Consider the following 13,897-nt stretch of genomic DNA (forward strand, 5'->3'; position numbering starts at 1 on the left):
TTGTGCTTATTCAAAAAGCAATTGCGCAAAATTGAAAAAGCATCAATTATACTAGCCTAAATTTGCCTTTTACCGTCAACAAATTGTAACGCTGCCTGATGTCTCTGTTTACTGCTTTTTCGGTTGGCTCAGTTTTGTGGCAACACTCTATTAATAGTTTTGATTTTTTTAATGGCTTCTTGCACAGCAAGCAAACCCTGTTCTTAGTTTCGTTTTAAGAGAAAGCAGAAGTTCACATTCCATTATGAAATAGTGAAATTAATATATAAAAATAATTGATTCGTATTCTAATTATTTTATTTTTCTCGCTCCAATTTTAATTATCTAGTTAACCACTTCAATCAAAAGTGCATCGCGGGGAATTGTTTACATTGCAACATCGAGAAATGGTACTAAGTTAGTAGTATCTGAGAATTAAGATCATTGTGTTGAATTAAGATCTTTCTGATTAAATCTTTGTGCTCTTTTTCTTCCCCCCCCCCCCCCCCCACCTCACATAAGCATCAATTTTATGGTGTAGCGAATGGTTTTAAAAGGTTGAGTATGAAGACCAAATATGTTTCTCATGGCCTAACTAGTCCGTGTGCCAAAAATTACAACAATCCGACAATGTGAACAAAATGTGAACAGGAAAGTTACTCTAAAAAACTTGCTGGTGGGGGAGAGTAGGAGGAAAAGAGACGAATTATACAATTATGGCTGCAATGCAAACACAAATGCAACAACAACAGGACAGGGCCATCAGAATATAGGTGCTCATTAGAGTCCAAAATGAGAAGAGGAAGAGAAGTCTGTCACAGTAGCGCTCGGAGCTTTCTGTGTATGACACATCGCCATATGTTCGGAACACCCACACGCTACCTGAAACAAAAAGGCTAATTTACAATTGGCATCAAGCCTTGAAAAACCTTGAAAACACCTTAATTTGAAAATAGTTTAATGATTATAACCGTATATCGAAAATGTTTTTTGATTATCACTGCCAATCCAACAAGAATGCTCGTATCAGGGCGAAGCACTGAATGTTCCGACTGCCTTTGAATTAATTCGAATTAATCCGAAAATTGTCCGAAGAAAAAAAAACCCGAGCACCATTATTCCGTTAGTTTCGTTAGGAAAGTCGGAACAAAAAAACCACTGCGAGCACAAATATTCCGTTACTTTCGTTACGAAAGTCAGAACAATAAAATTATTGGAGATTGTAACTTAAATAGACGGTTTTTGTATTTCTGATGAGAAATATTTACTTTCTAACCAGTTTTTATCAAGAAATGCTTTATAAGTTGTTTTAACAAATTATGCTTTCCTTTGAAAGCTATTTTCCAATCTGGTTTCTGGCTGTGCTGTTTCTAGCCACAAATTCAACATTTTAGTGACGCGAACCACCCTTGTCATGTTTTCAAACAATCGCGTTAGCAATAAACAACAATATCAGGATAAATTTAATGGTCGGAGTGATTTAATGGAATTTAAAAGTTGCAATAATCAAAAATAAAGCCAGTTGCAATTAGAAGTCTCTAAAAAATTTATTTCTAATATTAGATTAGAAAAAGGGGTAGTATTGTTAAGGAAAAATTAAAAGAGTTCTGTATAGTTTGGATTTTTTGTTAGGCACGGGTAACCGCACACAGTTTTTTGTTGGGCGCAGGTAATCATGAAGAATTGTTTCAAAGAATCTCAAAAAAATGCACCACTACTAAAGAAACGGCTAAAAACTTTAGAGACCGTATGACGGTAAATGATCTTGTGAGCTGAAGTTTTATCAAAGTTTTGAACCTTTATACTTGACAATTTTTTATTCAAAATTTCGAGTAAAGTAACAGATCACAATTTTTGCGGTATTTTTATTAGTAAGAACAAATTTGGCGATTATTTCGAAGCATAAATTGACTTCCTGAGTTCAAAAATCAATTGACCCTGTACAAAAATCAATTGAGACTAATTGAAACGCAATTGGAACACTGAGAATTTTGACCTGGTGCGAGCCAATTAGTTTAAAAATTTTAGGCAGTGTGAAAACTGCCAATAATGAAGAAAATGTGGGTGATGTTTTGGAACCAAATAAAAACAAATTTTCAAAGTGTTTATTATGTACGTTGATTTGTATCACTATAAAATATTATAACAAACCAATTATGATCCATTACTAACACTTACTCTAAACTGTAAAGCTGAAAATGTTCATAGTTTCAGCCAGAGAAATTATAATGCAGATAAGAAGTCAGTTGCTTATTTCTCTCCTCTAACCTCGTAAGAGTACCAGTATACACTAGATCTACTAGAAAATGTCAGAGTAAAATTAGGATTGTTATTAGACTGAAAAGTTGCACGAATGTATCCGACCGAAAAAAAGACAGCGTGACGAACAGACTGTGTATCTTATCCGAAATTACTCTGTGGGACCTAATCTCAGTTTGCAGTTTTCAAATTACGCGTGGCAAGGCCGAGAGTTATACCGCTCCAGACAATTTTTTCATAATTTTGTTTGAAAGGTGATATGAAAAAAGTGTGTGCAAAACTTTTAAACCAAAAACGACCTCAGACACTTATAAAGAAAGTCTATGGTTGTGTTTTTCTTGGACCGAATTTTAAAGCGTAGTTCATTTTTCAGTAAATGAAGTTTTCTGCTATGATAGTTTTCAGTAGCGGGTAAAACTCACATGCGTGTTGACAAACGCCTTATCAAGAATCCAACAGCCTCACTACCCAAAGGTTCCGATCTTTGTATTACTTAACAGAATTCACTTTAGCAGGCTAAACCTACAATCATTGTCAAAATGAGGGTTTTGAAAGTGTTTTTGCAGTGCTCTGAAAATCATTTCAGTCGGCTGAATATATTACTATAGGTTTCCAATTAAGTCAACTTTAAAAATCGATCACCGTTGCAAAAATCTTTTTTGAAAAAACGATCACCGTTGGCAAAATCTTATATTTGCGCCGAATTCTTTTGATATAAATTATGTTAACTTTGCTCCTCCATTCACTCTCAAATGAGTGAAGAAACGATAATGATGGCTTCTTACTAATTTTTACTTTCAGCTCTTTGCTGATCAAATGTGGTTCAAATCAAAGTGTTTTTATTGGTAATAGGAAAACCAAATTGTGAAATTTAAAAAAAAGAAGATTTTTTTTAGTTTCAAGAAATCTTGCTTGAATGTGTTCGGCGAGTGTCAAATTACCGATGGCCTATGGAGAAGGTAAGAAGAGAAAACTTCCGATTTTTCTTTTTAAACCACTTAAGCAGTTTTTTGGCTGTTTCAAGTTTCAACTGTTTCAAAAATTCTGAAAAAGGCCGAATTTAGTTTTAAAAAAGAAAAAAAACTTTGAAGAAAATTGGAGAAAAAAGTTTTTGTTTTAATTTGTTTAATGGAATTTTCAGGTTATTTTCATGAAGCTGTTATTTTCGTGTTTTGTTTAATTTTTGATGAAATGTTCGCCTGACTTAAATTGGCCAGTAAGTTATTTTGATTTCCCGCATCCAAGTTTAGACGTAAGTAATTGATTATGTCGAAGTATCATGTTGATTTTTTTACAATTATAATTGATTATAATTACCAAAATTAGATATTTCAAGGATTTATAATTGAATACAATCGTGATATTTTCCAAGAGATTATAATTGATTAAAATTTATACAAAAAATCTTCAAGTCAATTATAATCGATTATAAACCTCTAAAGTATCTTTCAATTATATTCAGGGGTTATTTTTCTTCCAAAAACAAAAACTCTAAAAGCGAGATTTCTTGTCACACTTTAGTTCATCTGAACATAAAGCCTTACCACGAAACAAGGTTTTACCACGAAAAGTTTTATAGAGATCCTTTAAAATTAGTTGAAAGGTTCCCGCAGTTGGTGAAAAATATCTCTTCTAAAAAACCATAAAATGAAAGCATTGTGCTGATATACTGGTGGTTGAAAAGCTTAAAATGACGATCATGAAACAACTCCGACGGAGAAATGAAAAAACAAAACTGTTATCTAATTGAATTGATCTGAATTTATTTAAAACAGTTTTTCTCATTTTTTTTTCATAAATCAAAGTCTACAAAAAGCATAAAAGATAAACAATTCAGTGGCAGCGTCCAAAACAAAATGGGCAAGTGAAAAGGTTTATAACCGGTTATAATCGATTATAACGGATTTTTTGTGAACAGCTTAGGAATTAGAACTTGGGATAAAAATAATCGATTACAATTCATTATAATTGCATAGAAAAAAAATTGGCCCATATAAATTCATTATAAATAATTTGAAATCCATTATAATAGATTATATAATAAGTAGAAAATCACCTGAAAATGATTTTTCTCCTTTTTATTTGTTTCGCGTCGTGCCAATTTCTGCAAAAACTTCTGCATTTATCAAATGAGCAATGCGGAAATTTTGCAAACCGAGCAAACCGCCTACAGCGTTTCTAAATTTTCTCAAATTGCAAAACGTTTCCGTTAACATCTCCCCACTAACGTTTGCCCTTTTGCTCCCTTACACATCCCCCCCCTCAGTTGAAACCCCCTAAACCACCCCGGCAAAAACCAACCCGCTCATCTAACCTAGTTTGGTCTGTGTTATGCTGGGGGAGTTTAGTTCAGGTGGGGTGGGAGGGGGTTTGGTTGAGGTGGCGGAGATAGAGGGGGGGGGGTTGGTTGAAGTGGGGGGTGGGGGTTGGTTAATTCCAAGTAACAGTAACATTAACAAAAACCAAAGTTGCACAGAAAAAAGTTGGTTGAAACCGAACTAGAAATAACCAATATTAATTTAAAACGAAGAATACATTTTAAGTGCGCTAAAATTCGCATCTCCTCGATGAAGTAAGAAAAATGGTGTTTGATTGTTTTTGTCTATAAAAGTGAAAAATAATCGATTATAATTGAATTTCAATGGATTTTAATGCTTTAATAAAGAATAGCTTTATAACCTATTTCAAAAAGATTATAATCGAATATTCTTCACTTTTACAGACACTGACAAACAAATTTGAATTTTAATCGACTTTTATCCATAGAACTCCAGAGTAGAAAGACTCATTTCTTGAATTTTTATAAATATATCTCAAATACTTCAAAACAAAGTAAAAATTCAATTCTGGCCATTTTATACATTTCGTCATCACTGTTCGAAGAATCGGAAAATTAATTTCGGTTCATTCTATACATTTTTTCTTCAATACTGAAAAAAAAATTTAAAAATTAATAAAAAACTAGTTTGCTGTGGTTGCTGTGACTGCTACACAACAGGCAGCACAAATACATAATAGACAAGAGAGGGCCAAGAAAGTATAGGAGAGAGTGAGAGTCCAGAAGGAGAAAAGATAGAGCAGCTCGTCACAGTAGTCGGGGGAGTCGACATACTCCGGACTCCATTTGATGAAACTGGAGGTGCGATAGACCCACACACTGCCTATAAGGAAAAGACAGAAGATAGAGGAAATAGACAGGTCAGAGATGGGGGGGGGGGGGGGGGGCATTCGTCGTTTTTTAGGACTAAATACACTGCCTAAGAATTAGAAAGAGGTGGAGCAGCATAGAACGAAGAAAAAGAAATGAAGAAAAAGAAAACAATAAGAGAGTACAATCCAATAGCATATGGAGTAAAAATTGAACCAGTTCGTGTCGTAGTCAGATCAAAATAGAAATCTTGTGCTACTTTTTTGATGTGCATGAAATTACTTCCTTTATAAAATCCGCTTAATTGTCATTTTCGAGAACATGACAATATTCATTTATGACTTCTGGGATCTCTTAACTATGTGGGGTCTTTTTACTTATTTAGCCCGAAATCCATATTTCCACAACTCAAACTAAGACTATTTTTTCATCTGAAAGTCTAACTCTAGTCAATGTGATATTAGCGTCCGCTCGAAATAGTTTGTTCACAGTTTCAAGAAGATTTTAAACTAGTCGAATTGACCAAAAATTGGCTTGTTGGGTAAAGTTTTAAAAATTATTTCAAGTAAACAGCACGTTTTTCTCCGGAACACAAAAATCAGGAAAAAAATGTCTATGAGAAAATAATTTGACCCACTTCACATCTACTCGAAATTCGGCTGTTGGACATCGGCTAAAAAAAAAGTAAACGAATTGCTATTGTTTTGTTCTCTATTTTTCAGATTGGCTTATCAAAATTACAAAAATTGGGCAGAATAAATAAAAGACACGGAATGTTATATAATAAAATATAATAAAATGACTTGATTAAAAAATTATGTTTTTTGACGGTCTGTGTTTTGTTTGATAAGCATTTAAACGGAATAGTTTAGCAATAAATTAGCAATGAAATGGTATTTTCTATCGCATTTTTTTAAGTTTTCGGCGCTAAATATCGATAAATTAGCACTAAAAATAGGCGATAAATTAGTCATTTTATCGCCTATTTTAAGTGCTAATTTATCGATATTTAGCGCCGAAAACTTAAAAAAATGCAATAAAAAATACCATTTCATTGCACTTTATTGCTAAACTATTCCGTTTAAATGCTGATCAAATAAAACACAGACCGTCAAAAAACATCATTTTTTTAATCAAGTCATTCTATTATATTTTATTATATAACATTCCGTGTCTTTTATTTATTCTGCCCAATTTTTGTAATATTGATAAGCCAATCTGAAAAATAGAGAACAAAACAATAGAAATTCGTTAACTTTTTTCTTCGAATTTCGAGCAGATGTGAAGTGGGTCAAATTATTTTCTCGTAGACATTTTTTTCCTGATTTTTGTGCACCCCATGAATTTTTTAGAAGTGAGTTTCCAGCTTTTAATCGATGATTATTACCGGGAAAACAACTCGGGCCTATTTTTGCAAAACCGAGAGGGGATTGAAGCTATGTACTCTAGGGGGAGAGGAGGTAGTTAAGAGATCCAACTTTGTTTCAACTTTTAGCATTGTTTGCTTTGTTTCAACTTTTAGCTTTAAATTTTCGTAAGGACTAGCTTCAATTCAAAATAGTAGAACAAAAATTTCTACTAAGAAAGATGTACCTGCGATGAACCATGCGAACAGAAAGAGGTCCAAGATGCACTCGATTGGGTTCTTGCTTGCATTTTTCTCCTTGTTGTCTCTTGCTTTGTTGAATACCTGCGGGAAAAAAGTGTTATACTTGTTATCAGTGGGCTGTATCGTTTTTTTTGAGTGATTTTTTTAAACGCAACAATTTTTGAACGAAACTTTATGATCGTTCTAAATGAGCTGAGCATTGAAATTATTTTCCACGAAAAACGTTTCATTTTTGCTAATCCATTTTTTGGATCAATCGTACAATATTCCCATCCAATCGATTTAGAGGGGAGAAAATATTGATTTTGCAGGAAATATATTTCAGTATAGAGTAAATTTACACGAAATTTACGGTTTAATACAAAAAAAATTGGTTTAAAATGCAATAATTAATAATTAATAGATTTAAAATGTAATTCTACATAAAATTGTGAAAACTAATTTTTTTGTGGGTTTATCCGAAACGCATACCTTGGTTATACAAAATTCAATTTTGAAAGTTATATTTGGCAAAAAGGGGATTGGTCATTTAGAGGGGGGGGGGGGCAGATTATACAGTTGATCCTCTTTTGAGCTCATTGATGTAAATAATATTGTTGTCGAAAAACTTCATTAGTACCTGTTGGCCGAGAGAAAGCAGATTCTTCAGTAGTCCAAAACATCCCATAATTAGAAGCCACTTTGGAATATAAGGCTCAGCCCGACAGTCGTCTAGTTTCAAGGCACCTTTAAAAACATATTGCAGTACTATTTTATAATATTCTCAAGAAAAAAATTGACAACTAGAGCTGCACGTTCTCACCAATGACAATCATGGCAATCGGGAAAGCCAGGAACAAAGCAAGAATAATTGTTGTCGCAACTGAAACAAAATTTTTCTTTATCCAAGTGATTTGAAAGTTATTTAAAGTTTTCTATTTCACCCTCATAAAGAACCAATACTTCCCAGGTTAGATAGTCAGAAGATAAACTTGGCCTTCCTGCAAGGATCTTAAAAAATAAAGACACTCCGCGAAACCCTGCCAAGGGTCATCCAGGAACCCGGTCAATAAAACCCTCGAAAACGAGGCCTGAACAGCAGCTTTATTTAGCCATTTTTTAAACTAAAACAAAAGTTTTCAAGTAAAAACTTCCCCGCGAAAATGTAAATATTTTGGTGTATAAAGTTGTCCAGACTCTATAATTTTTTCACACAAGAGAACCAGAAATAAAAAAAACTGTTTTGTGTGGAGGTAATTATTTTTTTTTGATGCTTCAAATTTATAATATAAGGTTAATTATGAAAGAAAAAGCATCCTAACATTTTTTTAAATACCGTTATTTTAGGTAAAAGCCTTGGGTGTAATTCAAACATTAGCTCGAATGGTGAATCTGCTATGAGTTTATCTGCGAGGTTCTTGCTAACTAACCTACGGTTTTTTCTAACACGAGAAGATCTTTTCGTTTGTTTTGTTTTCAGGCAGCTTCGAAACCATCGGCAAATTTGAAAATTCAAACAAAAACATAAAAGTCCATGCCTGGACTCTTCGACTTATCCAGGAATTCCAGGGCAACCCTTGCAAGCCTTTATCGGGCTTTTTTGGTCCCAGGGATGAACTCCAATGGACTGGTTACCCGGGTTTCTTCTTTAATCTTATCTCTGCAACAATGTTTTTAACAATACTGCAAATAGGTCCCGTGGTTAAAGTAGCTATTCTAAAAGATACGTTCATTAGGTTGTCCCACTAGTTGAACAAAGTTCGGTTGAAAACAGTTTTAGTCCTTGATTTATTATGCTCTAATGTTATTTTATACCGAATGAATTGAACTTAAAATTGAAACTGAATGATCCTCGTATGCAGCTCAACACACTCAAATCGAACGTTGGTCATATCAAAAATTTATTTGACTCGTTTTGATTATTTTGGGGCTGATTAATAAAACAAATTTAAAAAGCGATTTCGGTGTGCTTTCCGATGTAATGAATAGTGCGGTTGATACATAGGACTAGGATAACCAATTATGATGACATTAGAGTTTGCCATATTCAGCTGACAGTAGGTAATTGACAAGAAATTACGACATCTAGTTTTGTGTTTCGGCGCCCTAATTTTTTCAGCTTTTCAACTGTCTTTTTCCATCTATGTGAAGAGAAACTCTAAAACCTTCCTTTGTTTCCCCGAAAAATTTTAACCGATAAACTTTGCTTGCCTAAAAAATCTCTAAACGCACCCCCCTAGCTACTAACGATTCACCACCACTGAAAAGAACTAAATCAATGGTGAAACATGTTTTTGTAGCTAGTACCGGGGATAGTTAATAAGTACAAACACGTTTGAAACCTTAAGTTCAAATACTTTGGGCAGAAAACGAAGTTTTTTTTTACGAACAACTCTTTCGAACAAACTCTGTTTAACTGGCGATGTATCCATTTTATAACACGGGTCAAAACTTCGATCAAAAGTTTAAAGCAATTGCAGAAGAAAAAGACAACGAAAATTAAAAAAGTCATTCGATTGTTCGGTTGAAAAGCAAAAGTTTTTTTAAGTTTTTTGGCGGCAACGTTTTGAACAAAAATTTCCAAAGTGAACTTGATAACATAGAGGGCACCGGCATCAAAAACTGCAAATTGTTGAAAAATACAAAAATCAAGCAATCTTGGATAATGAAATACGCGATGTGAAACTAAAAAGTTTGTAGTAAAACATATTTTTTTGGTAAAATTACTTACGTGAGCCCATCAAGATGGCGACTATCTTCTTTGCGAAGTCCATGTTAGCCCCCCCTGCATCCTCCTTGGCCGCCTTCAGCTCCCCAAACAGAGAGTTGTAAGAAGGCGGGGGTGACCCATTTCCTATACACAAAAAAATCTTTTAAGATAGACGTAGCCAGTTGCTGTGCAAGTAAGCCAAAATTTGTCAGAAAAATCTTTTCGTGTACAAAACTCCATGTACAAAGTTTTCGCGTTTCCGCACACAAGTACTTGTAACTTAGTTTTTGTCGGTACATTAGTTTTGTCTTGGATTCTGTAACGAGCTAAAAATAACAAGTTCGCTGATTCTGCAAATGTAAGCGAAGTCCGCTTTTGGCAGCTTTTGATTTGCGAAGTCTGCTTTTGACAGCCTATTTTTAGTATTCATGTACATATTCTTTGTTTGTGGTTTCTGCAAGCTTTGTTGCGCAAATTTTGTTGTGGGTTCCGCAAATTTGCCTATTTTTGGAGCAATTTTGAGCGATCCAGTGTTTCAGCTTTTTGTTCGCGGAACAATTTTACATTTAAGAAAAAGAATTCTGATATTTTTGTGGTAAAAACTTGCTTGAAAAATGTGGAAATTTGTTTTGAAAAATTTTGATGGAATGTTATTTTTGTGTTCGTAATAACACTTTAAATAATAATAAGAAAAACAAATCCTTCTAAATGTTAAGGACTGTTCAATTTTGTGGACTGAATGAGTGACCTTGAGTTGCCTGGTATCCGGGTGGGTCCTGGCGTCCCTCAACCTCTCCCGATTCCGCATCGTGGTCCTAAAATCGGTGACTCATTTCATTATCGCAGTTTCTCCAATCTCAACTGTAATGCTTTGAAAAATGAATCAGAATAAGTGAATTATGCTAGTATGACTCATTGGACAACAAGCGTTGATTTGATTTCATCATTTTAGAAATTAGGAGTGATAATTCAATTTAGTTTTTTGAAATTGTCGATTGATATAATATTTAACTATAAGCGGCCAGCTTGATATTTTTTTCCGTAATCTGTTTTTATTTCTAATGGAGTTGACAATGAATTGATAATTGTTGAAAAACTTTTTTTTTTTGTGTTTCGATAATAGTTTTCAAAATAAAATCGATATCACAACGAAATGACTTCTAGGTAATGATCAAAACCAAACATAGTTATGAAGAGTTAGTTTGTAGTTTACCGTTGCAGATAGCTCGTATTTCTCTTTCTAAATACAGAAACGAAATTTAATTTTTTCCGTTATATTTATAGTGAAAACATAACTCTGCATTTAAATCGATATTGTCAATGAATGTCTGTAGGCTCAGAACAAACATTAACAAGACTGCTTGTATCAGGGCGAAGCCCTGAATGTTCCGACCGCCTTTTAATGTTTATGGAGCAGTAATAACATGCTAAATAAAAATTTAATGAAATGAAACAAAATGAAAATTTTTTTTTCTAAAATTTGAATTTTTTAAAATGAAAATCATCCCCCACACGCCATATTAAGTACAAAAGGATAGATTTTGCTCCTTGTAACAAACAATTATGGCAAATAAGCTTCTTTCAACCAATTTGGAACGATTTCTAAGACGGATTATCTCCGCTTACGCGTTAATAGCGCGAAATATATCGCTCGTTAATTGTCCCAAATTGGCCAAAATGGCGATCTTTAAACCCCTGTAACTTTACGAAAAATGATCACAGGTGAAATATCTTTTCAAATTTAAGCTCAGGACAACAATACCTTTCGAATGATATTAAAAAATTCCGTCAAAAGTGGCTAGTTAAAAAGTCGACATTTGTCTGAAGAAAAAAAACCCACCCCGAGCACAAATATTCCGTTACTTTCATTTCGAAAGTCGGAACAAAAAGGCTTCAGATGTCTTTTGAATTTTCTTAAAACAGAAGGGCAAGCATTCAAAAACCTAGTCCATGATCTAAATTTCATCAATAGCATCCCGCTGCTAAGTTTTCAATCAACATTTTGTGTTCATTGAAATTTAGAATCCTAAATGTTCCAAAATTTACTATCAAAAATTAATTTCATTTTTTGAAATTATAGTTTTCAAATTATTATATAAGAATCCAGCAATCAGGTTTACTATTTTTTTTATTTTAATTCTGTAGTACAGCTTGAATTTGATTTGAAATTACAAAAATATTCTGTTTTGTAGAACAATTTTTGCTTAAATTTACAGCGTGTTTTAGGCGAAAGCTAAAAAACTGAAGGATTTTGTCAGACATTAACAAATATATCCTGCATATGAGGTAAATGGAAATTGATTTTAAAAAAAAAGTTGAAATAGACGTATACATAAGAAAATGACTAGGCCTTCAAAAAACTGTAACTATTGTAAAGATTGTGACTAACAAATCAGTGCGGGTGGATCTAGGATTTTCTCAAGGGGGACTTTCAAAAAAAAATTTCGGAAACTTTGTTGAATTTTTTTTTAGGTCGGCCAAATTGATTTTCTGAGCTCTCCCAAAACCCAATAAGACCCAATTTTTATCAAACTTTTTGTGCCGCAGGCAAATTGTTGAATAAAAAGTCAAAAAAGGAGCGTGTTTTTTCCGGCGCGCGCTCCCAAAATTAGTTTGTTGTGTCGCCAAAGGCGCCTTTAGAAAAATTTTAGGATCAGTCAGCCAAAAATGAATATCTCAAATCTCAAAATAGTACAAAAGCGGGACTATTTGGATCATCAGGGGGTCAAAATACCTGAGGGGGGGGGCGTCCCCCCTTCCTCCCTAAATCCGCTGCTGAAACAAAACACGATCTGATTTTAAAGATTTTCAGGATTTTTTGTAACTGAAACCATAGTTTTAAATCAAATACCCAAACTTCTCAGTTTGTGCTGACCGCTTACACAAGTTTCAGATCAAGCAGGCCTCTTAAAAAGGAAAAATATTGCTCAAAAACTTTTCATAATCCTTGTTTAATAGTTAGAAGCAGCACAAACTCCCATGAAAAAAACTCAGTCTTGCTATTAAAACCGGGATATTCCAATAAAACACTTGAACTCTTTTTGTTAAGATCATTTCCGCACCAAAATTATATATAAAATGTTGTTGTAGACGCTTCTGAAAAACTAATCCGTGCTCGCGTGTTCTGAATTTTTTTTCATGATGAAAAAAAAGTAGAGAATGCCTAAACGTGAATGATCCAATTTTTTGTACGGTCACTCATTGCTGAGTGTTTTGAAAACTTTTAAGCTGAATATGGAAAATGTAAAATGTTTCCAGGAATGCAGATTACGATAACCTTACCATGATAGTGAGGTTTCTATTTTTTGGGACGAGTTGCTATTGCGGTAATTGAACCATTAAAATAACATGTATCATTGTTATTAACAGATGTATGCCTCCAAGAAAATTGAACTTGAAACAAGACTGCTCGTATCAGGGCAAAAGCCCTGAATGTTCACACTGCCTTTTAAGGTTTATGGAGCAGTAATATTAAAATTAAAAATTAAATGAAAAAAAAAACGAAATTTTTTTTTTCTCAAGTTTGAAACTTTTTATGAAAATCATCCCCCCACACGCCACACGCCATATAAAGTACAAAAAGATAAATTTCGCACCTTGTAACAAATCAATTATGGCAAATAAGCTTCTTTCAACCAATTTGGAACGATTTCTAGGACGGATTAAATAATAGCGCGAAATATATCGCGCGTTAATTGTCCCAAAATGGCAATCTTTAAACCCCCCGTAATTTCACATTAATAATCACAGGTGAAATATTTTTTCCAATTTGAGCTCAATACAAAAATACCTTTCGATTGATATAAGAAAAATCCGTCAAAAATAGCTAGGTAAAAAGGTCGAAATTTGTCTGGAGAAAAAAAACCACCCCGACCACAAATATTCCGTTACATTCGTATCAAAAGTCTGAAAAATAAACTCCTATATGTTTTAGGCACTAAGGAATTGAGCTGGGAGATATCCATCTGCAAAACTAACGTTCCCAGACAAATAATCTGTGTATTGTGCTTTTTTCTGTTTAGACTTTTAGCAAAAATCATTTTCTTAAGTTTAATCAAAAACGTTTTCGGTATACGAATTTAGACGTATAAGCAGTGCCCGTTCAAAAGAACTTGAAAAACCTACTCAGTCACGGAGCAGCCAGTAAAACTTTCTTGCTCGGGTTATCAGTTGATGTGGTAATGACACAAAATGCCCCTAAATAAACGTCGTA

The 13,897-nt window shown here is 33.6% G+C and overlaps 1 protein-coding gene across 2 annotated transcripts; it reads right to left on the minus strand.

Moving 5' to 3' along the window:
* Nucleotides 1-476: 476 nt before the first annotated feature.
* On the minus strand, nt 477-10,924 carry LOC134851019 (transmembrane protein 272-like; the record flags this gene model as incomplete). 2 transcript variants are annotated; one of them, XM_063866898.1, is given in 7 exon segments in its annotated part: nt 477-861; nt 6,980-7,076; nt 7,615-7,721; nt 7,798-7,857; nt 9,706-9,828; nt 10,433-10,499; nt 10,898-10,924. In XM_063866898.1, coding segments are annotated over 7 exon segments (657 nt in total), but the record flags the coding sequence as incomplete, so codon positions are not given.
* Nucleotides 10,925-13,897: the final 2,973 nt, after the last annotated feature.

The sequence above is a fragment of the Symsagittifera roscoffensis genome, chromosome 7, assembly GCF_963678635.1.
Source record: "Symsagittifera roscoffensis chromosome 7, txSymRosc1.1, whole genome shotgun sequence".
Lineage (NCBI taxonomy): Eukaryota > Metazoa > Xenacoelomorpha > Acoela > Convolutidae > Symsagittifera > Symsagittifera roscoffensis.